The sequence below is a fragment of the Nycticebus coucang genome, chromosome X (genome assembly GCF_027406575.1).
Source record: "Nycticebus coucang isolate mNycCou1 chromosome X, mNycCou1.pri, whole genome shotgun sequence".
Taxonomy (NCBI): Eukaryota; Metazoa; Chordata; class Mammalia; order Primates; family Lorisidae; genus Nycticebus; species Nycticebus coucang.
Genome location: NC_069804.1, coordinates 79,741,395 through 79,765,031, shown reverse-complemented (window position 1 = coordinate 79,765,031; position 23,637 = coordinate 79,741,395). Strand labels below are relative to the sequence as shown.

Genomic DNA, 23,637 nt, shown 5'->3' with positions numbered 1-23,637 from the left:
CTGACAGAGAGGTTTAGTGAAGGATTGACCTCTTCTCTCAGTAAGAGTCTATACAAAGGTCTATGAAAATAACCAGCAGGGACTTGTTGGAAACAGTACAGACACCAAGACCTCGATAAGAAAGAAACATTTTCTTGGAGAGCTAGGAGGAAAATGCCTCTTTCTCGGTAGTTCTTAACATGGGTATGGCATCAGCCTGTCTGCCCAGCAGGGACTAGGTGGCTTAATTGATGCCTCAGGAAACTGTTTGCATGGTCAAACTGGAGTCTGCACTCATATCCTGCTTCTGAGCTTTGTTCCTTGTTTCATGAACTGCATCTGCCTCTTAAGTTTATAAATAACTTATAGTGAAAAGAGAATTACAAGAGTTAGTTAAAAAGTAACTTAGCTGGCAATGTGGGCACCACAAGAACGATGACATACACTGCATGGGCTAATTCTACTAATCAACTGATTTGCTGATTAAGCAATAATATATACAATAAAAACAGAGTCAACCCAGAACAAAGAGCTGTCACCTGTCCTCACTATTTGGAGGTGTCGGTGCCCTGGGCCCAACTCTTTAAATCTATAGTCTGTCTCTGCCTTTTTATTTCTTTCATTCTCTTGTCACTGCCAGGCACTAGGAAGAACATGGTGCAGTATGGGGCTGGTCCCTAATAACAAGTTGTTCAGATTTTGTAAATCAAAATGTCATAAAAACTTTAAAAAGAAGCCCAATCGCTCGGCGCCTATGGCTCAAGTGGCTAAGGCGCCAGCCACATATACCTGAACTGGTGGGTTCAAATCCAGCCCAGGCCCGCAAAACAACAATGACGGCTGCAACCAAAAAATAGCCGGGCATTGTGGTGGGCGCCTGTAGTCCCAGCTACTTGGGAGGGGGAGGCAGGAGAATCGCTTGAGCCCAGGAGTTGAAGGCTGCTGTGAGCTGTGATGCCACAGGTCTCTACCCAGGGCAACAGCTTGAGGCTCTGTCTCGGAAAAAAAAAAAAGAAGCCCAATCGGGTGGCGCCTGTGGCTCAAAAGAGTAGGGCACCGGCCCCATATACCAGAGGTGGTGGGTTCAAACCCAGCCCCAGCCAAAAACTACAAAAAAAAAAAGAAGTCCAATCATGGCCAGGCGCAGTGGCTCACACCTGTAATCCTAGCACTCTGGGAGGCCGAGATAAGTGGATTGCTTCAGCTCAGGACATTGAGACCAGCCTGAGTAAGACTGAGAACCTATCTCTATAAACAGCTGGGCAAGGGTGGCACCTGTGGCTCAGTCAGTAAGGCGCCGGCCCCATATACCGAGGGTGGCGGGTTCAAACCCGGCCCCAGCTGAACTGCAACCAAAAAATAGCTGGGCGTTGTGGCGGGTGCCTGTAGTCCCAGCTGCTCGGGAGGCTGAGGCAAGAGAATCACTTAAGCCCAAGAGTTGGAGGTTGCTGTGAGCTGTGTGATGCCATGGTACTCTACCGAGGGCCATAAAGTGAGACTCTGTCTCTCCAAAAAAAAAAAAAAAAAAACAGCTGGGCAAAATAAAAATTAAAAAATAAAAAATAAAAACAGCCGGGCGTTGTGGTGTGTGTCAGTAGTCCCAGCTACTCGGGACACTGTGGTAAGAGAATTGCTTGAGCCCAGGAGATTGAGGTTGCTGTGAGCTATGATGCCAGAGCACTCAACACCAGGGCCACTAGGTGAGAGTCTGTCCCAAAAAAAAAAAAAAAGAAAGAAAAGAAAAACATAGAAATGAACCTGTCAAATACCAGAAAAAGCTATGGAACAAAACTACTGATACAATGAAGAGACTTGAAGAGAGCAAACAAAAACGCTAAGCTAATTTTTTTTTTTTTTTCTGTACAGAGTTGTACTTTATCACCCTCAGTAGAGTGCGGTGACGTCATAGCTCACAGCAACAGCTAACTCCTGCGCTTAGGAAATTCTCTTGCCCCAGCCTCCCTAGTAGCTGGGACTACATGTGCCCACCACAATACCCGGTTATTTATTTGGTAAATAAATTTACCCGGTTTTTTTTTGGTAGAGACAGAGTCTCACTGTACCGCCCTCAGTAGAGTGCCGTGGCGTCACACACCTCACAGCAACCTCTAATTCTTGGGCTTACGGGATTCTCTTGCCTCAGCCTCCCGAGTAGCTGGGACTACAGGCGCCCACCACAATGCCCGGCTATTTCTTTTTTTTGTTGCAGTTTGTCCGGGGCTGGGTTTGAACCCGCCACCCTCGGCATATGGGGCCGGCGCCCTACTCACTGAGCCACAGGCGCCACCCTACCCGGTTATTTTTTATTGCAGTTTGGCTAGGGTCAAGTTCGAACCCACCACCCTCGGTATATTATATGGGGCCAGTGCCCTACCCACTGAGCCATAGGTGCCACCCACGCCAAGCTAAATTTATAACGAACAGATTGAAGAAAGATAAAGAGCTACAGAAGCCTAGGACATCAAAGAAGTCAAGCAAAACATCTATCTTGGCTTGGTGCCCGTAGCACAGGCGCCAGCCACATACACGAAGGGTGGCAGGTTCGAACCTAGCCCGGACCAGCTAAACAACTATAACCAAAAAATAGCCGGGCATTGTGGCAGGTGCCTATAGTCCCAGCTACTTGGGAGGCTGAGGCAAGAGAATCACTGAAGCCCAAAAGTCTGAGGTTGCTGTGAGCTGTGACGCCATAGCACTCTACAAGGGCAACATAGTGAGACTCTGTCTCAAAAAAAAAAAAAAACCTACACATCTACCTTATCTGAGCCCCTCTTGCAAGCAAAGGAAAAAGAAGGTGGAGGAGAAAACAGTACAGCAATTACAAGAGGATGTGGACATGGAAGATGTTTCCTAAAAATTTTACTATCTCCCCAGGCAAGATAGCTCATGCCCATAATCCCAGCACTCTGGGAGGCTGAGGTGGGTGGATTGCCTAAGCTCACGAGTTTGAGACCAGCCTGAGCAAGAGTGAGACCCCATCTCTAAAAATAGCTGGGTGTTGTGGCGGGCGCCTGTAGTCCCAGCTACTTGGAAGGCTGAGGCAAGAGAATCGTTTAAGTCCAAGAGTTTGAGGTTGCTATGAATTGTGACACCATGCCACCCTACCGAGGGCAGCAAAGTGAAACTTTGTCTCAAACAAAAAAAAATCTTGCTGTCTGTAACCATTTCTATATGTACATTTGAAAATGTCCCTTAAAGACTACAACTTCTAAGTTATTGATTTTTTTACATAAGGTCATTCAAATGAAATGGTATTAAAAATATATCTCCTACATTGCTATCCACAAAACATCAGATAGTATGGATGTTTGATTGCATCTCAGTGTTAAACCTTCACTGATAGATGTGTAAATTATGAAAGTTCTGTTTGTAAATATAGAAGGGAATTGTGGGCATAAAATGGCCATGGCATTTTGGATGCCAAAAGCTAAGGAAAAAGGTATGCTTTCTTCCTTTGCTTCATTAGTTGTGATCATGCCACATCATACTTACTTTTAAATCAGGACGCTCCTTCATTTTTTTTGGCTTTTTCTCAGGAGGACCCTTAAGCTTCTCCTTTTCTTGGTTCCGTTTAAGCCGCCTTAGTTGCTCTTGAATCCTCCGCCGCTCTTTTCGCATCTCTTCTCGATGCTGTTCATCAAAAAGGGCAAATTTTCGACTGAATAACAGGGAAGGGGGGAAATCACAGGACCATAAGCAAACCTAAACCAAGAAGATTGTCTTTACAGCAAACATCTCAGAATTAAAGAAATTCATCCAGGCTGAAATAAAAGGGGCTACCACCTGCCATTCCCATCTCCCTCACTAGTTAGCCCTCCATTTGCACAGAGGCATCTTTCTCAGAAAAGTCCTGATAATCCCTAAGATGTTTGCATATCAAGCAAAATGCAGAGGTCACAGAGAGAAATAGATATGTCTTTATTATGTGGCAAATGCAAATTTTCTGTGATTTGCCTTTGTTCAAACACAACAATCTAAAGGCAAGAGAGTCTCCAGTTATAGCAAAGGGACACAACTGTGAAGAATTCTCTCACTAAAACTCAAAGTATCCACCCCAATCTCCATTCCCCACCAATATCATCATCCTCCCTATCACACTTGAAAGTGGTAAATCAAACTTACATGAATTCTTCATCTTTTGTGGTCCTTATGCGCACATAGGCATCAATAACAGCTGGTTTTCGGACCGTCTCACAGCGAACATACTCTTTCCCCTCTTCATCTCGAAATGTGCGATAAATCTTAAGACAGCGGCCAGTTGCAGAAGAGTTAAGGCTAGTCACAGAAGCTGTGTCATCATCTCTGTGACTGTTTCCTGATGCTGCTGAGCCTGCTGCTGCAAGACAGAAAAAGATTTTCAAATATTCTTTCTACCATCCGAATAGTCATTTTCTTGGGGTTGGGTGCCATAAAACCATGGTTTTACAGAAAGCCTAAGGCATCACAAGCCCCAATAGTACACTCATTTATCCCTTTCTGACTTTATTTTACCACTCAAAATTTCCCTATTTTTTAAGTACAAAAAATTGAGAGAATCTCAAAGAACTACATGTTTGCTATAGGACACATAAGGAGCAGCAGTGGTATTCTGATTCCTCTGAACAACAGGGGCAAGAAAAACATCAAAGCAGGAAGTAGTTGATCACATTAAAGAGAAGCACCCAACTAAGTACTCAGGAGGAAAAAATGACACCACAGAAATAAGTCCAGAGCCTTAAGGCCTAGGGTATGCTTCTCAAACTTTAATAAGAATAGGAATCATCTGAGGATCCTGTTAAAATGTAGGTTCTAATTCAACAGATCTGGAATGAGGCCTCAGATTCTACATTTCTAACAAATTCCCATGTGGTAAACATACTGTGGTCTAGGACCATACTAGTAAAGCTCTAGAGGACCACATTGGTACAAGAGATATGTTACATCTTTACAAAACAGTCAAAAGAATAAAACTACACAAAACTTTAACAGAAAGAAGGAAACAAAGGGCAGATTACTATGAGTGAGAATAGTCATTCAAATCTTCATCTTTGGCCTTTATCTTCTCTTCTCAGTATCTACATCCAAGTTTTCAACTGCTTGTTTGACATCTATAGTCAGGAGCGTGATGCAGAATTCAAACCCAACACATTACACATTCTCTTCCTAAAACCTTCTTTCTCTGAAATTTACTACTTTGATCAGTGGTATCAACATCTTTCTAGTAAGCCCAAAGAGAAATATTAAAGTAGTCTTGATTTTTTCCCCCCTTTTATCCCCAATATCTATATCCCAACATAATTCAGGGCTTTATTATCATCCCCACCCTCAACTCCTGCACTTTTTGGCTAGTAAATCTGGACTCCTTTGGGGGTATAAGACTCCTCGGATAATCTTCTGCAAGCTATGAATCTTCTCAGAAAAAGCACATTTGCACATAACTTTACATGTAATTTCCAAGGGTGCAAGGACAATTCCCCAAACTAATCCACAGACTCTGTATTAAAAACTCTTACCCTCTAGGACAGTGGTTCTCAACATTCTAATGCTGTGACCCTTTAATACAATTCCTCATACATGAATCTCAGGCCTCATACATGAGGAATTGTATTAAAGGGTCGCGGCATCAGGAATGTTGAGAACCACTGCTCTAGGATGAATGCCCAGAAAGTTCATTTGAAGTACAGTACTGATAGCCTTGGCTTGGCCAGATAACTGATACAGAGGCAGCAGTGGATTGACAGCATCTCCTCAATTTTCACCCCAAAGACAAACCTAGAGTCCCATTTGCAGAAAGCTCTCTACTTCATCTACATGTATTTCTACACTCCTCCCCTACTTCTTCTGCCTCAAGCTTTGCCTCAGCTATAGTCTGCAGTAATTTACCCTCCATTTTCAATCCTTTTCTATCTTGTCTGTCTGTGAAGCCACTACCCTCACCAAGTAGCATCCGCTGTAGTTCCTTCCTCTCCTGCTCCTCCCGTTCACGTGATAGCTGAGAGCTGGTTTTCTTATTCTGTAACATGTTCTCAATGTTCTTTCCCATTTCTTCAAAATCACTATCTTCAGCTGAGCTGCTGTCTGTGTCAGTTGATAAGACTTCAGTTGATGACAAAACCCTAAAAAGAGAAGACAAAGCTAAATTAAGAGCAGGAGATATACAAAAGAACAGAAAGAGCAAAAGAAGTAAGATTGAAGGCAAGAATAGAAAATTGGAAAACTACCTTAAAAAGGCATACTCAAAATCTACTAAGACATGGGACCCCTAACAGAAAAGCTTTACTAAGTTTTCCTAGATGTTTAGTCCACAAGGCAAGTTTAGAAAATTACGGTAACTCTTTTAGAACTCCAGGAGAAAATCTGAGAAACAAATCCGCACACCGCTCATTTTTAATGACACATTGCTATCCTCTCACAACTAAGCCTTTAGAAAAAAACCCTACTTGTCATCTGTTACTATTGTTCTGGCTATAGGGTGCAAGTAGGCTGTAAGAGTTAGCACAGAGCTGGGCGCGGTGACTTATGCCTCCAATCCTAGCACTCTGGGAGGCTGAGACAGGTGGATTGCTTGAGCTCATGAGTTCAAGACCAGCCTGAGCAAGAGCAAAACCCTATCTATAAAAAATAGCTAGGTATTGTGGCGGGCGCCTGTAGTCTCAGCTACTCAGGAGGCTGAGGAGGCAAGTGCATCGCTTGAGCCCAGGAGTTTCAGCTTGCTTTGAGCTATGATGCCATAGCACTCTACCCGGGGTCACATAGTGAAACTCTGTCTCGAAAAAAAAAAAAAAGGAGTTAGCATTGAGCCTAGAGCTCAAGCCTAGCATCTCTTTCAATTTAAAACTTTTGCCAAAGGCAGGGCACAGTGGCTCATGCCTGTAATCCTAGCACTCTGGGAGGTCAAAGTGGGTGGATTGCCTGAGTCCACAGGTTCCAGACCAGCTTGAACCAGAGCAAGACCTCATCTCTAAAAATAGCCAGGCATTGTGGTGGGCATCTGTAGTCCAGGCTACTCGAGACAAGAGAATTACTTGAGCCCAAGAGTTTAAGGTGCTATAAACTGTGACGCCAGGGTACTCTCCTGAGAGCAATAAGTGACACTCTATCTTAAAAAAAAAAAAAAAAAGGAGGGCGTCAGCCATATATACCCAGGCTGGCAGGTTCAAACCCAGCCCTGGCCAGCTAAACAACAATGACAACCGCAACAAAAAACTAGCCGGGGCTCATTGTCCATAGCACAGTGGTTACGGCGCCAGCCACATACACAGAGGCTGGTGGGCTCGAACCCGGCCTGGGCCAGCTAAACAACTGTAACGAAAAAATACTCAGGTGTTGTGGTGTGCACCTATAGTCCAGCTACTTGGGAGGCTGAAGCAAGAGAATCACTTAAGCCCAAGAGTTGGAGGTTGCTGTGAGCTGTGATGCAACAGAACTCCATGGAGGGCAACACAGTGAGACTCTGTCTCAAAAAATAAATAAATAAAAACTTTTGCCAAATTGCTTTGAAGAGAACAGGTACTCAAGTAGTATTATTGCAAACAGACACTGTTCTGACATCTCAAATATCTGACCACTAGTCTTATTTTTAGGTGACCTTCTCTTCATTTTTATAAAATGCTGTCTGGGACCTTTCCCTTTTCCAGCTTGGATTTTTATAGCACTAAAACAACACACTTGTTCTGTAGATCAAAGATGCGCTGACATTCCTCTTTGTAACGCTCCTGATGTTCAGCCACAGAAAACCTTGATCCACGGGCAAATTTACTCATGGGCCCCTCTCCAGAGCGGGCCTGTTCTGTTGACATTGTGCGCACTACATCAATCACTTCCCAGCGGGACAACTTCTTAATCTATGAGACAAACCGACACATACACACAAATATATAAATACACAAATCATACAGGGACTTCAAAGGAGAAACCAACCCACACAATTAGAGCTAGACCACAAAAGTAAAATCATTTCAAGACAGATTAAAAAGAAAGCTTTCGGGGGCAGTGCCTGTGGCTCAAGGAGTAGGGCGCCGGTCCCATATGCCGGAGGTGGCGGGTTCAAACCCAGCCCCAGCCAAAAACCACAAAAAAAAAAAAAAGAAAGCTTTCGGAAAGCTAACTAACTCCTATAAATCAAGTATCTGAGACCCAGCACACCACAACCTACACCACAAAGTTCTCCAGATTATTCTTTACAACTGCCACCTAGCTTTTCCTCATCTGTACAAAGCTCTTAGGATCCTCTTAAGTTTTCATCTTCCACACTCACCTCTTCCTCAGGCACACCAAATTTACGTAAAAGTTGCTTCGCATTTTTTAGGGAAAGGCGACGGAGGTCTGCATCTGTTCCTGTCACTGTCTTCTTCACTGGCTGAGGTTCCTTATCATCCTATCTCAAACAAAAACAAGTGAGAATCCTAAAAAACTGAACTCTTTATAGTAGCCATCTAAGTCATTCTTCCAATTTAACCACTTTCCTGGTCTTGTACTTATTCCATCCACCTCCACTCAACCTCTACTTCTTCCTCCTCTTCTTCCTGTAGAAGAAGATTTTCTTCTTCTAGAAATTCAGATCTTACCTTCTGCTGTGTTGGCTTATTTGGAATCTTCACATAGGAGAATCCTTCGCCACACCCTGTGGGATCTGCCACCCCAGTCACCTCCAGGAGACACTTGCCCTTCATGGCAGCAATGAAGGCCCTTGTGGTGTTCCAAGGAGCAGTGCGAACCTAAGGGACAGAAAAAGATTCTCAGGGCTGTAGGAAATATTTGCTCTATGTCTAACCATTAATTAGAAGGATAGAATAATTATAACGAACAATTTCATACTTTCTTAAACTGTTCACAAAGATCAACAATTAAACATGACCGCCTAGTACTCAGTTCTCTTCTTTCATATGTATGATACTTAAATCATGGCATTATACAGAGGCCAAGAGCTCAGCCAGAGTAGAGACATATGAGGAACAGTAGCATCCTTCTGCCTCATATCCCTGGGGCTTCACTGAGCATTCTCGGAAAAGTATTTTTCCCTACCATTGCAATACTCAAAATTACACTGATGACTGAATTTGATAGTACAATTGTTCAAATAGCATCTTTAGAATGACATATATAGGCGGCACCTGTGGCTCAGTGAGTAGGGCACTAGCTCCATATACTGAGGGTGGTGGGTTCGAACCCGGCCTCGGCCAAACTGCAACAAAAAATAGCCGGGTGTTCTGGTGGGTGCCTGTAGTCCCAGCTACTTGGGAGGCTGGAGGCAAGAGAATCACCTAAGCCCAAGAGCTGGTGGTTTCTGTGAGCTATGATACCACAGCACTCTACCGAGGGCAACAAAGTGAAACTCTGTCTCAAAGGAAAAAAAAAAAAAAAGAATGACGTATACATTCTCAAAATAGACTATATACGTGATTTCAAAGCACTGGCCCCAACCCACTGCACTAAATCAAAGTCCATTTTTCTACCTCTGCCACTGGTTTGGCCAAAAGGCATATACTCCCCTGGGACTCTGAAAAGTGTTTATCAACCCCACAAAACAATTAAGAGAATTAAGACAAGGGGAAAATGTGCTTGCTCTCACAAACTAGCCAGAATGGACAATTCTTTCTTCAAGATTCAATCTAGAATGACATTCAACAGGATCATTAAATTCTGAATTACTTAGATATCCATGCATTTTTTTCATTCCAACTATGAAAAACATAGTAGTACAACAGTGCTTTGCTCATTCTGTCTGACCTCATTTTCTGCTCTTTATAATCATTTATGCACTTAACAAATATTTATTCAATATATACTACATGCCTGGCACTACTTTCTCATGAACTTTATGCTAGTGAGAAAAAAAGATAGTCAACCAAGTACAATTTTATGTGATCAGAATCATACAGACTCCATCTCTGCAAAAAGAAACTTAAAAAACTAGCCAGATACTCAGGAGGCTGAAGTGATAGGATTGCTTGAACTCAGAAGTTGAAAGCCGCAATGAGCTATCATCTGGCACCTGCACTCCATTCAGCATGGATAACAAAGTGAGAACTCAAGACCCTGTCTCAAAAAAAAAAAAAACAATACAAGCAAAAAAACCAAAACGCCAAACAAAGAAAAATTGGTGCTATATATACATAAGGAAGGGGAATATTTATCATGCCATCCCAATCTAATCCCAGGATAAGAATTACAGAAAGTTTCCAAGAGAATATAACTTGCAGATGAAGCCCAGATGGAAGAGGAGAGGAAAAAAAAACATATCCAGGGGAAGTAACAGTTGCAAAACACTGGAAGGCAAAACAGACATTTAGGGAACTGAATGAACTTCTGTATGTTTGGACTTTATAGTATAAGATGGGCAATGAGAAGAGATGAAAGGAAGTTAGAGTTATATGCAAAGACCAAACCACATTGAATTCGGTATATTGTATTTTTGTTTGTTTGTTTAATACAGGCTCATGCCTGTAATCCTAGCACTCTGAGAGCCGAGGCAAGTGGATTACCATAGCTTACGGGTTCGGGACCAGCCTGAGCAAGAGCAAGACCCCGTCTCTAAAAATAGCTGGGCATTGTGGTGGGCACCTGTAGTCCCACCTACTTGGGAGGCTGAGGCAAGAGAATCACTTGAGCCCAAGATTTTGAATTTGCTATGAGCTATGACACCTTGGCACTCTACCAAGGGGGACCAGGTGAGACTCTGTCTCAAAAAGAAGAAATGAGGATCCAGAGAAAGTTTTGGGGACAGAAAAATGATGTGACAGAATTTTTGAGTTTTCCCTTTTTTTTTTTTTTGATTTGTTTTGTGAGATAGAATCTCATTCTGTTGCCTAGGCTAGAGTCCTACAGCATTAGCCTGTATCACAGCAAACTCAAACTCCTAGGTTCAAATGATACAAATGATATTCCTGCCTTAGCCTCCCAAGTAGATGGAACTATAGGTGCTGCCACCATGCATAGCTCACTTTTGTTTTTTGAGACAGAGCCTCAAGCTGTCACTCTGGGTAGAGTGCAGTGACATCACAGCTCACGGCAACATCCAACTCCTGGGCTCAAGCGATTCTCCTGCCTCCGCTTCCCAAGTAGCTGGAATTACAGGTGTCCACCACAACGCCCAGCTATTTTTTGGTTGCAGCCATCATTGTTTGTTGGGCCAGGGCTGGATTTGAACCCGCCAACTCATGTGTATGTGGCTGGCGCCTTAGCCGCTTGAGCCACAGGTGCCGAGCCTCATCTTTTTTTGTTGTTATTTTTTTTTTTTTTGTAGAGACAGAGTCTCACTGTACCGCCCTCAGGTAGAGTGCCGTGGCGTCACACGGCTCACAGCAACCTCTAACTCCTGGGCTTACGCGATTCTCCTGCCTCAGCCTCCCGAGCAGCTGGGACTACAGGCGCCCGCCACAACGCCCGGCTATTTTTTTGTTTCAGTTTGGCCGGGGCTGGGTTTGAACCCGCCACCCCGGCATATGGGGCCGGCGCCCTACTCACTGAGCCATAGGCGCCGACCTTGTTATTTTTTAGTAGAGACTGGGTCTGGCTCTTGTTCAGTCTGGTCTCAAACTCCTGAGCTCAAGTGATCCTCCTGCCTTGGACTCCCAGAATGCTAGGATTACAGGTATGCAACACTGTTTCTGGCCTATTCTTAATAATTCTTTTTGTTTTTTTAATAATAAACAGGGACTCACACTGTCACCCAAGTTAAGAGTGCAGTGACATGATCAACAAAGCTCACTGTAACTGCAAACTCTAGGCTCATACAATACGCCTGCCTTGCTCCCCTGAGAAGCTGGAACTACAAGTGTAAATCACCAAGCCTAGCTAATTTTTCTTTCTTTCATTTATTTATTTATTTTTTTTTTGTTTCTGAGACAGAGTCTCATTTTGTCGCCCTTGGTAGAGTGCCGCAGCATCATAGCTCACAGCAACCTCCAACTCTTGGGATCAAACGATCCTCTTGCTTCAGCCTTCTGAGTAGCTGGGACTACAAGTGCCCACATGACACCTGGCTATTTTTAGAGACAGGATCTTGCTCTAGCTCAGACTGGTCTCAAACTCCTGAGCAAGTGATAAGTAATCCTCCTGCCTCGGCTTCCCAGAGTGCTGGGATTAAGGCATGAGCCACCACATCTGGCCTAATTTTTTTTTTTTTTTTTTTGAGACAGAGCCTCAAGCTGTTACCCTGGGTAGAGTGCCGTAGTAGCACAGCTCACAGCAACCTCCAACTCCTGGGCTGAAGCGATTTTCCCGCCTCCGCCTACCAAGTAGCTGGGATTACAGATGCCTGCCACAACGCCCAGCTATTTTTTGGTTGCAGCTATCATTGTTGTTTGGTGGACCCGGGCTGGATTCGAACCCGCCAACTCAAGTGAGGTGTATGTGGCTGGCGCCCTAGCCACTTGAGCCACAGGCACTGAGCCATTTGGCCTAATTTTTCTCATTTTTTGTAGAGAGGGAGTCTCACTTTGCTTAGATCTCAAATTCCTGGCCTCAAGCAATCCTCCTGCCTTGGCCTCCCAAAGTGCTGGGATTACATGTGTGAGTCACCGTGCCTGGCTAAATTTTGTTTCAAGAGATCATTTAATTCTTTAACAAATGGTGCTGAATAATTGGATATTCATATGCAAATAATAAACTTTAATCCATACTGTACCCTATACAAAATTCACTCCAAATAGACCTAAATATAAGATCAAAAACAATGAAAGTTTTAGTAGAAAACATAAGAAAATCTCTGAAACACGGTATTAGACAAAAATTTCTTAGCTACAACACCTAAATCATAAGTGACAAGAGAATATTGAGAAGTTGGACTTCATGAGACATTGTTAAGACAATTAAAAGACACATCATAGGGATGCCTGTAGCTCATGTGGCTAAGGTGCCAGCCACATACACCAGAGCTGGTGGGTTCAAATCCAGCCCGGGCCCGCCAAACAATGACAACTACAACCAAATAACAGCCAGGTGTTGTGGTGGGCGCCTATAGTCCCAGCTACTTGGGAGGCTGAGGCAAGAGAATCGCTTAAGCCCAAGAGTTTAAGGTTGCTGTGAGCTGTGATGTCACAGCACTCTACCCAGGGAGACAGCTTGAGGCCTTGTCTCAAAAAAAAAAGACAGGCCACAGACTAGGAAAAAATCTTTGCAGATCAGATACCTGATAAAAGACTCATGCCTAGAAAACATAAAAAAAACTCAACACTCAGTAAGACTATAGCAACTAATTAAAACTAAAACTGGACAGAAGAATTAACAAACACCTTACCAAAGAAAATATATGGATGATAAATAAGCATATGAAAAGATGCTTAACATTCTTAGCCATTAAGAAAAGGCAAATTAGGGCGGCGCCTGTGGCTCACTCGGTAAGGCGCCGGCCCCATATACCGAGGGTGGTGGGTTCAAACCCGGCCCCAGCCAAACTGCAACCAAAAAATAGCCGGGTGTTGTGGCGGGCGCCTGTAGTCGCAGCTACTGGGGAGGCTGAGGCAAGAGAATCGCTTAAGCCCAGGAGTTGGAGGTTGCTGTGAGCTGTGTGAGGCCACGGCACTCTACCAAGGGCCATAAAGTGAGACTCTGTCTCTACCAAAAAAAAAAAAGAAAAGGCAAATTAAAACCACAATGAAGGCTCGGCGTCTGTAGCTCCAGCAGCTAGGGTGCCAGCCACATACACCAGAGCTGGTGGGTTCGAACCCAGCCAGAGCCTACCAAACAACAATGACAACTACTACAAAAAAAACAGGCAGGCTTTGTGGCGGGCACCAGTAGTCCCAACTACTTGGGAGGCTTAGGCAAGGGAATCGCTTAAGCGATTAAGACTTTGAGGTTACTGTGAGCTGTAACACCACAACACTCTACCGAGTGCGACATAATGAGACTGTCTCAAAAAAAAATTAAAAATTTAAAAAAATAAAATAAAACCACAACAAAGGCTGGGCATGGTGGCTCACGCCTGTAATTAATGTTACCACTCTGGGAGGTCTCAGAACTACTTGAGCTTAGGAGTTCTGACCAAGGCTAATTTCAGCAAAGAGTGAGACCCCCATCTTGACCAAAAATAGAAAAACTGGACGGCGCCTGTGGCTCAGTGGGTAGGGCACCGGCCACATATACCGAGGGTAGCAGGTTTGAATCCGACCCTGGCCCAACTGTAACAGAAAATAGCCAGGTGTTGTGGCGGGCGACTATAGTCCTAGCTACTCAGGAGGCTGAGGCAGGAGAATCGCCTAAGCCGTGGACTTGGAGGTTGCTGTAAGCTGTGACACCATGGCACTACCAAGGGCGATAAAGTCAGACTCTGTCTCTTAAAAAAAAAAAAAGAAGAATGAAATTCTGATACATGTTAAAACATGGATGAACCATGAGGATATTATGCTATTTATCAAAGACAATAAACCAGTCATAATCAGGAGTGTCTAACCTTTTTTCTTCTCTGTCCCACACTGGAAGAAGAGTTATATTGGCCACACATTAAATACACAAACACTAACCAAAGGTGATCAGCAAAAACAAAGTCCATGCATAATTTTTGTGATATCTACCACCACAGATAAGAAAAAAACTCCTCATATGATCTGCATGCAGCCCACAGGCCACAGGTTAGACACCCCAGTATGGTTCCACTTACAATGAAGTATCTAATGTAATCAAATTCATAGAAACGAAGAATGATGGTTACCAAGGACTGGGAGGAGGAAAAAATGAGGAAGGTTGTTGTTTAATGGGTATGAGATTTCAGTTTAACCAGATAAAGAATTCTGAACAATGTGAATGTACTTACTACTGGACTGTACACTTAAAAGATATTGAATTTTCTATTATGGATATTTTACTATAGTTTTTTTAAAAAGTATACTATATGATTTCATGATCTAAAATTCTAGAAAATACAAAATAATCTACAGTGATAGAAAGCAGATCAGTGGTTGCCAGGAGACAGAGAAAGGGCAGGATAGGGAAGAGGAACCAAAAAGGGATTTCAATAGAGCACAAAGAAATTTGGGGGGTGGGGTAGTGGGTAACAGGTATGCTCATTATTTTATCATGAGGATTTCATAGCTATAAAAATATTCCAGAACATCAAATACTATCCTTTATGTGCAGTTTATTATATGTCAATTTTATCTCATAATGCTGTTTATTTAAAAAAAGGATAATTAGAGCAGGCGTGGGGTCTCACACCTGTAATCCCTATAATCCCAGCACTCTGGGAGGCTGAAGGGGGTAGATCACTTGAGCTCAGCAGTTCAAGACCAGCCTGAGTAAGAGCAAGATACTATCTCCACTTAAAAAAAAAAAAAAAAGCCAGGCATTGTGGTGAGCACTTATAGTCCCAGCTACTTAGAAGGCTGAGGAAAGAGGACCGCTTGCACCCAAGAGTTTGAGGTTGCTGTAAGCTATGATGCTACAGCACTATATCCAGGGTGACAGAGTGAGACTGTCTCAAAACAAACAAAAACAAAAGGATAACTAATAAAATTTACTTGGCTTGGCACCTGTAGCACAGTGGTTATGGCACTGGCCACATACACCAAGGCTAGCAGGTTCAAACCCAGTCCAGGCCAGCTAAACAACGACAATTGCAACAAAAAAAAAAGCCAGGCGTTGTGGTGGGCGCCCGTAGTCCCAGCTACTCGGGAGGCTGAGGCAAGAGAATCGCTTAAGCCTAAGAGCTTGAGGTTGCTGTAAGTTGTGACACCATGGCACTCTACTGAGGGTGACACAGTGAGACTTTGTCTCAAAAAAAAAAAAAAAAAAGAAATTCACTGTAAAGCCTTACCTCATCATCAATCTTCATCTGAAAATCTTCCTCATTTTCTTCTTCTGGAGCAAAAAAGGACTTCTCACCATAGCCAGCATCCTGGAAGAGGACAAATCCATGCGTAAATCAGTCAATTAAAAAACACAAAGTACCAGTTTTATTGAATATGAAGTAGAGAGCATCAAAGCTAGCTTTGCATAGATAATGAATTCTGTAAAATCTTCCCTGTATCTGTCACCACTATACATCCTCTTTAAGCTATTAGAAGACATATTACCACATTCCAAGAACTAATTTATTAGCTAATATAAAGATAGTTAGAGCTTATAAGGAAGCTAAACAGAGGTGCTCAGAAACTGAGATGCATTAATTCAGTGGGACAGAGCCATACTGTTCCACCCCAGCTGGATCTTTTCTATTTTGGCCTCATAAGGATTTTGTCATCCTCTAAACCTCACATTCAATACCATTATCATCTCTGCCCACCTAAGAGGCTAACAAGTACTTTCTCTGCTTACATGTTGGTCTTGCAAAGAAGAGAAATTAATGTCACCAACCTAGATGAATAACCATTTTCAAAGCAAAGTAATATATCCTAAGTTCCTCATTAAGCCTTCCCATTAGTATTTAGCTACATTGCAGTTTCCCCCAGAACTGATGTATACAGGAAGTACTCAATATAGTTTGACTTTTTTAGTAACTGGTAACTAGTAACCATCATCCCTAAGCCACTGAGAAAGTAAGTCGTCTCTTTTCTCTCTCTGAAAAAGCAACACAACCATAAGCAGTGCCTATGAGGAAAGTGTTCACCTTCAGCCGCTGCTCTGCAGCTATCATGCTATAATAAGCACAGCATTGCTCTGGTGACACCATAGCTCTGATCTCCTCTTCAGTTGGTAAACGAAAATCAGACTTCAGCACCCACCAGTTTGAGTCCATCCCTGGAAAAGAGAGAATAAGACTTTCTGAATTCCAAAGGCCCTGACATTCATTAACAAAGATAGCAAACCAACATTGAACCAGGCAATGCCTAGAAGGTAACAAGCCTAACCACAGTTAGCATGACTGTCTGGCCAAGAAAACCCCTGCTGCTAAGTTTCCTACATATCGTATAAGACATCCAACAAACACATAGAATTTCCTGGCAGCCAAAATCAAAGGGTAATCAGTCTCTTCCGTAATTGTAAGATTTGCTACCTCCTACTTTTATACTATCAGTTTCTATTTTATTTGCTATATGATTATCCTTTAATTGAAAGCCATATTTTTTTTTTTTTTGGAGACAGAGCATCAAGCTGTCGCCCTGGGTAGAGTGCCATGGCATCACAGCTCATAGCAACCTCCAACTTCTGGGCTCAAGTGAGTCTCCTGCCTCTGCCTCCCAAGTAACTGGGACTAGAGGCGCCTGTCACAATGCCTGGCTATTTTTTGGTTGCAGCTGTCACTACTGTTTGGCAGGCCAAGGCTGGATTCGAACCTGCCAGCTCAGGTGTATGCAGCTAGCGCCTTAGCTGCTTGGGCCACAGGCGCCGAGCCATAATTGTTTTTTTTAAATACAAGGCTATAAGGTCTCAAAGGTTACTCAGGCTAGGATGCAGTGGTGCAATCATAGCTCACTACAACTACAAAATCATGGACTCAAGCAATCTTCCTGCCTCTGCCTCCGGAAGTAGCTGGGACTACAGGCATGTAGATTATTCAAATTTTAGTAGAGACAGGATCTAGTTATGTTGCTCAGGTGGGCCGTGAACACCTGATCTCAAGCAATCCTTCTGCCTTGGCCTCCGAAAGTGTTGGAATTATAGGCGCAAGGTACCACATTTGCTGTGTAATTATTTTAGTGGAAAAGTGATAGATAGGACAAATAACTAGCCACAACAGATAACCTGTGCGTTTAAAGTCAGCGCAGAGCTTTAGCCTCTTCCGGATGCTGCTTTCTGAATGGGAAGGAAAGGCTTTTTTTATATCTTCCATTCGGATCCGCCGTGGCCGATCTTTACTCTTCCAGAAGAGGCGGTAAATAAAAACCTGTGCAACAAACCAAATGGATTTTATTTGGCAAGGAAAGGGATAAAGGTCCTGCATAGGGCCTCTTCCCTGACTAAACGCCGAGGTTTTCATCTTGCCAGATGTGCTCTCTAACCCACATACCCTTTTTATACAGTAGAACCTCCATGGTGGACCACCGTCCTACATTTGACCACTTTTAAGTTGACTTAATTATCATGGACAGAATATGCATTAATTTTCATGGACAGGATACGCATCACATGTATGTATCAGTATAGAAGGTCTAGTTCATTATGTTGACCACCTCCATATACTGACCAGTTTGTTAAGAGTCCCTTTTGTGGTTAACTTATACAGGTTCTACTATATACAACTTGACCCTCTCCCAATCTTTCCAGTCTTACCTGTAGAAAGTCTCGAATATGTGTATTGGCCCTTTTGGAGTTGGGCCCAGGAACTTCAAACAAGGGGCACTGCTGGCCAACCACAAAAATATCCACTAATTCTCGAATATAGTAACCCTGTCTTGTCCGAATGATAAGGAAGTCACTTTCTGGCATCTTATGAAGATAAATCGGAGCACGAAAAAGATTGTTCTCAAATGCCTAACAGAAATAAAAAACATAAAAATTATACACAGAAAAGCCCTACAATATGAATATCAAAAAGAGATTAAATAATTGTTATCCACTGTCTTTTAGACTCAGTAATAAAGAAAATAAAGAAATTGGGTAGGGCATGGAGTTCACCGATAATCCTAGCACTGTGGAAAGCAGAAGGCAGATTACTTGAGCTCAGGAGTTCTAGATCAGCCTGAGTAACACGAAGACACAGTGTCTACTAAAAGTAGAAAAATTCAGGCCGAGAGTGGTGGCTCATGCCTGTAATCACAACACTTGGGAGGCCAAGGCAGGCGCACTGCCTGAGTTCACAGGTTCGAGACCAGCCTGAGCCAGAGCAAGATCTCATAAAATAGCCGGGCGTTGTGCTGGATGCCTATAGTCCCAGCTACTTGGGAGGCTGAAGTGAGAGAATGGCTTAAGCCCAGGAGTTTGAGGTTGCTATGAGCTACGACGCCACAGCACTCTACCAAAGGTGACAAAGTGAGACTCTATTTCAAAAAAAATAAGAGGCTTGGCACCCGTAGCACAGTGGTTACAGTGCCAGTCATATACACTGAGGCGGGCAGGTTCAAACCCAGCCTGGACCAGCTAAACAAAAATGACAACTACAACAAAAAACAGCCAGGCATTGTGGTGGGCACCTGCAGTCCCAGCTACTGGGAGGCTGAGGCAAGAAAATCGCTTAAGCCGGGCGGCACCAGTGGCTCAAAGGGATAGGGCGCCAGTCCCATATGCTGGAGGTGGTGGGTTCAAACCCAGCCTCGGCCAAAAACCACAAAAAAAAAAAAAAAGAAAAGAAAAAAAAGAAAATCGCTTAAGCCTGAGAGTTTTTTTTTCTTTGAGACAGAGTCTCAAGCTGTTGCCCTGGGTAGAGTGCTGTGGCATCACAGCAACCTCAACCTCTTCGGCTTAAGTGATCCTCTTGCCTCAGCCTCCCAACTAGCTGGGACTATAGGCACCAGCCACAATGCCCGGCTATTGTTTTTTGGTTATAGTTGTCATTGTTGTATGGATGGCTGGGGTGGACTTGAATACTCAGGTTCTGGTGTATGTGGCTAGCGCCCTAGCCACTTGAGATACACGGGCCAAACCAAGCCCTAGAGTTTCAGGTTACTGTGAGCTGTGATGCCACAGCACTCTACCGAGGGCAACATAGTGAGACTCTGTCTCAAAAACAAACAAACAGGGGCGGCACCTGTGGCTCAGTGAGTAGGGCGACGGCCCCATATGCCGAGGGTGGCGGGTTCAAACCCAGCCCCGGCCAAACTGCAACAACAACAACAAAAAAATAGCCAGGCGTTGTGGCGGGCGCCTGTAGTCCCAGCTGCTCGGGAGGCTGAGGCAAGAGAATCGCGTAAGCCCAAGAGTTAGAGTTTGCTGTGAGCCATGGCACTCTACCAAGGGCGGTACAGTGAGACTCTGTCTCTACAAAAAAAAAAAAAAAAAACACAAACAAAAAAAAGGGTGGTACCTGTGGCTCAGTTAGTAGGGCACGGGCCCCTATACTGAGGGCTGCGGGTTCGAACCCGGCCCTGGCCACTGCAACAAAAAAACAGCCAGACGTTGTGGTGGTACCCTGTAGTCCCAGCTACTTGGGAGGCTGAGTCAAGAGAATCACCTAAGCCCAAGAGCTGGAGGTTACTGTAAGCTGTAACGCCATGGCACTCTACCAAGGGCAACAAAGTGAGACTCTGTCTCTAAAAAAAAAAAGAAAGAAAGTACGAAAAATTAGCCAAGTGTTCTTGTGACGAGTGCGTGTAGTCCCAGCTACTTGGGAAACTGAGGTAAGAGAATCTCTGAAGCCCAAAAGTTTAGGGCTGCTGTGAGTACCACAGCACTCTACCTAGGACACAGAGTGGGACTCTATCTCAAAAAAAAAAAAAAAATTGGATTCAGGTGATGGTGGCTCTATCATTACCTATATTTTATCAGAGAAGTTATTTATTATCACTGAGCTTCATTTTTCTCATCTATAAATGGAGATACTTAAAATGTCTATACCTCATAGGACTGCTATGAAGACTATATGTGAAAATCACTTTAAAAACAAGTACTAGGGGGCGGCACCTGTGGCTCAGTGAGTAGGGCGCCGGCCCCATATGCCGAGGGTGGTAGGTTCGGACCCAGCCCCAGCCAAACTGCAACAGAAAAATAGCTGGGCGTTGTGGTGCGCGCCTGTAGTCCCAGCTGCTCGGGAGGCTGAGGCAAGAGAATCGCGTAAGCCCAAGAGTTAGAGGTTGCTGTGAGCCGTGTGATGCCACGGCACTCTACCCGAGGGCGGTACAGTGAGACTCTGTCTCTACAAAAAAAAAAACAAGAACTAGGGCGGCACCTGTGGCTCAGTGAGTAGGGTGCTGGCCCCACATGCCGAGGGTGGCAGATTCAAACCCAGCCCCAGCCAAAGGGCAACAACAACTAAAAAATAGCCAGGTGTTGTGGTGGGCGCTTATAGTCCCAGCTGCTTAGAAGGCTGAGGCAAGAGAATCGCGTAAGCCCAAGAGTTAGAGGTTGCTGTGAGCCATGTGACATCATGGCACTCTACATGAGGGCGGTATGAGACTCTGTCTCTACAAAAAATAAATAAATAAATAAGTAAGTAAAAACAAGTACTACATTATTGCCCCGGATGCCACAATATAGCCCCTCGCACACAACAGATGAGATCAAAACAGGTGAATAAATTAAGGAGTTAATTAAAAAGTCAAATAGCACGGAGCCAGGCGTGCTGGCTGATGCCTGTAATCCTAGCACTGTGTGAAGCCCAGATGGGTGGATCTGAGCCAGAGTAAGACCTCATCTCTATGGGTGGCGCCTGTGACACAGTGGGTAGGGCGCCGACCCATATACCAAGGGTGGCGGGTTCGAACCCAGCCCTGGCCAAAACTACAACAAAAAAATAGGCGGGCATTGTGGCGGGTGCCTATAGTCCCAGCTACTCGGGAGGCTGAGTTAGAATCACCTAAGTCCAGGACTTGGGACGTTGCTGTGAGCTGTGACGCCAAGGCACTCTACCAGGGGCGATAGAATGAAGCTCTATCTTTAAAAAAAAAAAAAAAAAAAAAAAACCACAAAAAAAAAACCTCGCCTCTAAAAATAACCGGGCATTGAGGCAGGCACCTGTAGTCCCAGCTATTTTGGAAGCTGAGGCAAGAGAATTGCTTGATCCCAAGAGTTTGAGGTTGCTGTGAGGCATGACGCCAAGGCACTCTACTGAGGGGAAAAGTGAGACTCTGGCTCAAAAAAAGGGGAAAAGTCAAATAGCAAAAACAAAAAAATAACTAATGAGGTAGAAACTATGCTAGAGAAGACAAAATAGACTTAGAAATAAGACAAAGGAGGACGGCACCTGTGGCTCAAGGAGTAGGGTGTGGGTCCCATATGCCAGAGGTGGCGGGTTCAAACCCAGCCCCGGCCAAAAACCACAAAAAAAAAAAAGACAAAGGAAAGCCCAAGACAGTAGGGAAGAGCTATGATAGCAGAATGGAAACATTTATGAACTAGTTTAAGCAGGAGCGAGATAGGGATCAATGGTTACAAGAAGCCTATGAGGGCTAGGCATAGTGGTGGCTCACGTCTATGATCCTAGAACTGTGGGAGGCAGAGGCAGGTGGATTTTCTGAGCTCCCAAGTTCCAGACCAGCCTGAGCAAAAGTGAGACCCCATCTCTACCAAAAAACAGAAAAACCTGAGACAAGAAGATCGCTTGCACCCAAGTTGGAGGTTGCTGTTGAGTTATGGTGCCACAGCACTCTACCCAGGGTGACAGCTTGAGACTCTGTCTCAAAGAAACAAACAAACAAACAAAGAAGCCTGTGAGTATAAGGAAAGTCTTGACTCAGTTCCAGTAGCACAGTGGTTACGCCCCCCCAGCCACATACACTGAAGTTGGCGGGTTCTATCCCAGCCCGGGCCAGCTAAAACAACGACAACTGCAACAAAAAATAGCCGGGCATTGTGGCAAGCGCCTGTAGTCCCAGCTGCTTGGGAGGCTGAAGCAACAGAATCACTTATGCCCAAGAGTTTGAGGTTGCTAGGAACTGTGATGCCATGGCACTCTACCAAGGGTGACATAGTGGGACTCTTGTCTCTTTAAAAAAAAAAAAAAAAAAAAAGTCTCTCCAGAAAACCACAGCAGTGGACAGAAAGGAAGAGCTTCATTATACAGGTGTGGAAAAAAGTTCCAAATGTGAAATGTAGATAGAACAAGACTTACAGAAAAAGAAGATAAGAAAGGATCTTTAAGAGACTATAAAAGTAGCCACAAAAGAAGGGAATGGATTGGTAGAAAACCTCAACAGAAAGTTACAGTAGCTGGCACTCTGGGAGGATGAGGCAGGTAGACTGTGAGAGCTCGGGAGTTCCAGACCAGCCTGAGCAAGAGTGAGACCCTGTCTTTACGTCAAGAAACAAAAATCCAGGTATTGCGGCAGGTGCCTGTAGTCTGAGCTACTCAGGAGGCTGAGGCAAAAGGATCCCTTCAGCCCACGGGTTTAAGGTTGCTGTGAACTAAGACACCATGGCACTCTACCTAGGGCAACAGAGTGAGACTCTCTCAAAACAAACAAAAAACTGAAAGTTACAGTAGAGGAATGCCAAGGACAGTATAAAAGGACTATAGATTTAAAAGATACAGAACAAAACAAGTTTTGCCAGGGCTTTAAAAAAGTAAGCAATAGGCCAAGGGTGGTACCTGACACCTGTAATCCTAGCATTCTGGGAGGCCAAGGCCAGTGGATTGCCTGAGCTCACAAGTTCGAGACCAGCCTGAGCCAGAGCGAGACCTTGTCTCTAAAAATAGCTGGGTGCCTACAGTCCCACCTACTTTGGAGGCTGCAACAAGAATCGCTTCAGCCCAAGAGTCTGAGGTTGCTGTGAGCTGTGATGCTATAGCACTCTACAGACTGCGACTAGACAGACTGTCTCAAAAAGAAGAAAAGTAAACAATAGCAACAGTGGAATAAAGTAGGGTAGAAGAATACAGAAAATGGCTAAGATTTCCAAGAGAAATGAGGTGGATAAAGAAAAAATGATAGGAGGGCGGCGCCTGTGGCTCAGTGAGTAGGGCGCCAGCCCCATATGCCGAGGGTGGCAGGTTCAAACCCAGCCCCGGCCAAACTGCAACCAAAAAATAGCCGGGCGTTGTGGCGGGCGCTTGTAGTCCCAGCTGCTCGGGAGGCTGAGGCAAGAGAATCGGGTAAGCCCAAGAGTTAGAGGTTGCTGTGAGCCGTGTGACGCCACGGCACTCTACCGAGGGCGGTACAGTGAGACTCTGTCTCTACAAAAAAAAAAAAAAGAAAAAGAAAAAATGAT

The 23,637-nt window shown here is 44.2% G+C and overlaps 1 protein-coding gene across 7 annotated transcripts in view; it reads right to left on the bottom strand.

The window, feature by feature from the left end:
* Positions 1-23,637, bottom strand: part of TAF1 (TATA-box binding protein associated factor 1) — a 128,649-nt gene that overhangs the window by 78,722 nt on the left and 26,290 nt on the right. For 6 of the 7 annotated variants that reach the window (XM_053579150.1, XM_053579149.1, XM_053579145.1 and 3 more), the window contains exons 15-24: positions 18,109-18,309; positions 17,581-17,722; positions 16,505-16,635; positions 15,713-15,793; positions 8,526-8,675; positions 8,216-8,335; positions 7,627-7,802; positions 5,896-6,074; positions 4,102-4,315; positions 3,472-3,637 (exon numbers count right to left, since the gene is read on the bottom strand). In XM_053579150.1, coding sequence (XP_053435125.1) covers positions 3,472-3,637; positions 4,102-4,315; positions 5,896-6,074; positions 7,627-7,802; positions 8,216-8,335; positions 8,526-8,675; positions 15,713-15,793; positions 16,505-16,635; positions 17,581-17,722; positions 18,109-18,309 — 1,560 coding nt within the window. The remainder of the gene's footprint in view (positions 1-3,471; positions 3,638-4,101; positions 4,316-5,895; positions 6,075-7,626; positions 7,803-8,215; positions 8,336-8,525; positions 8,676-15,712; positions 15,794-16,504; positions 16,636-17,580; positions 17,723-18,108; positions 18,310-23,637) is intronic. The other variant, XM_053579146.1, reaches the window with a different exon arrangement.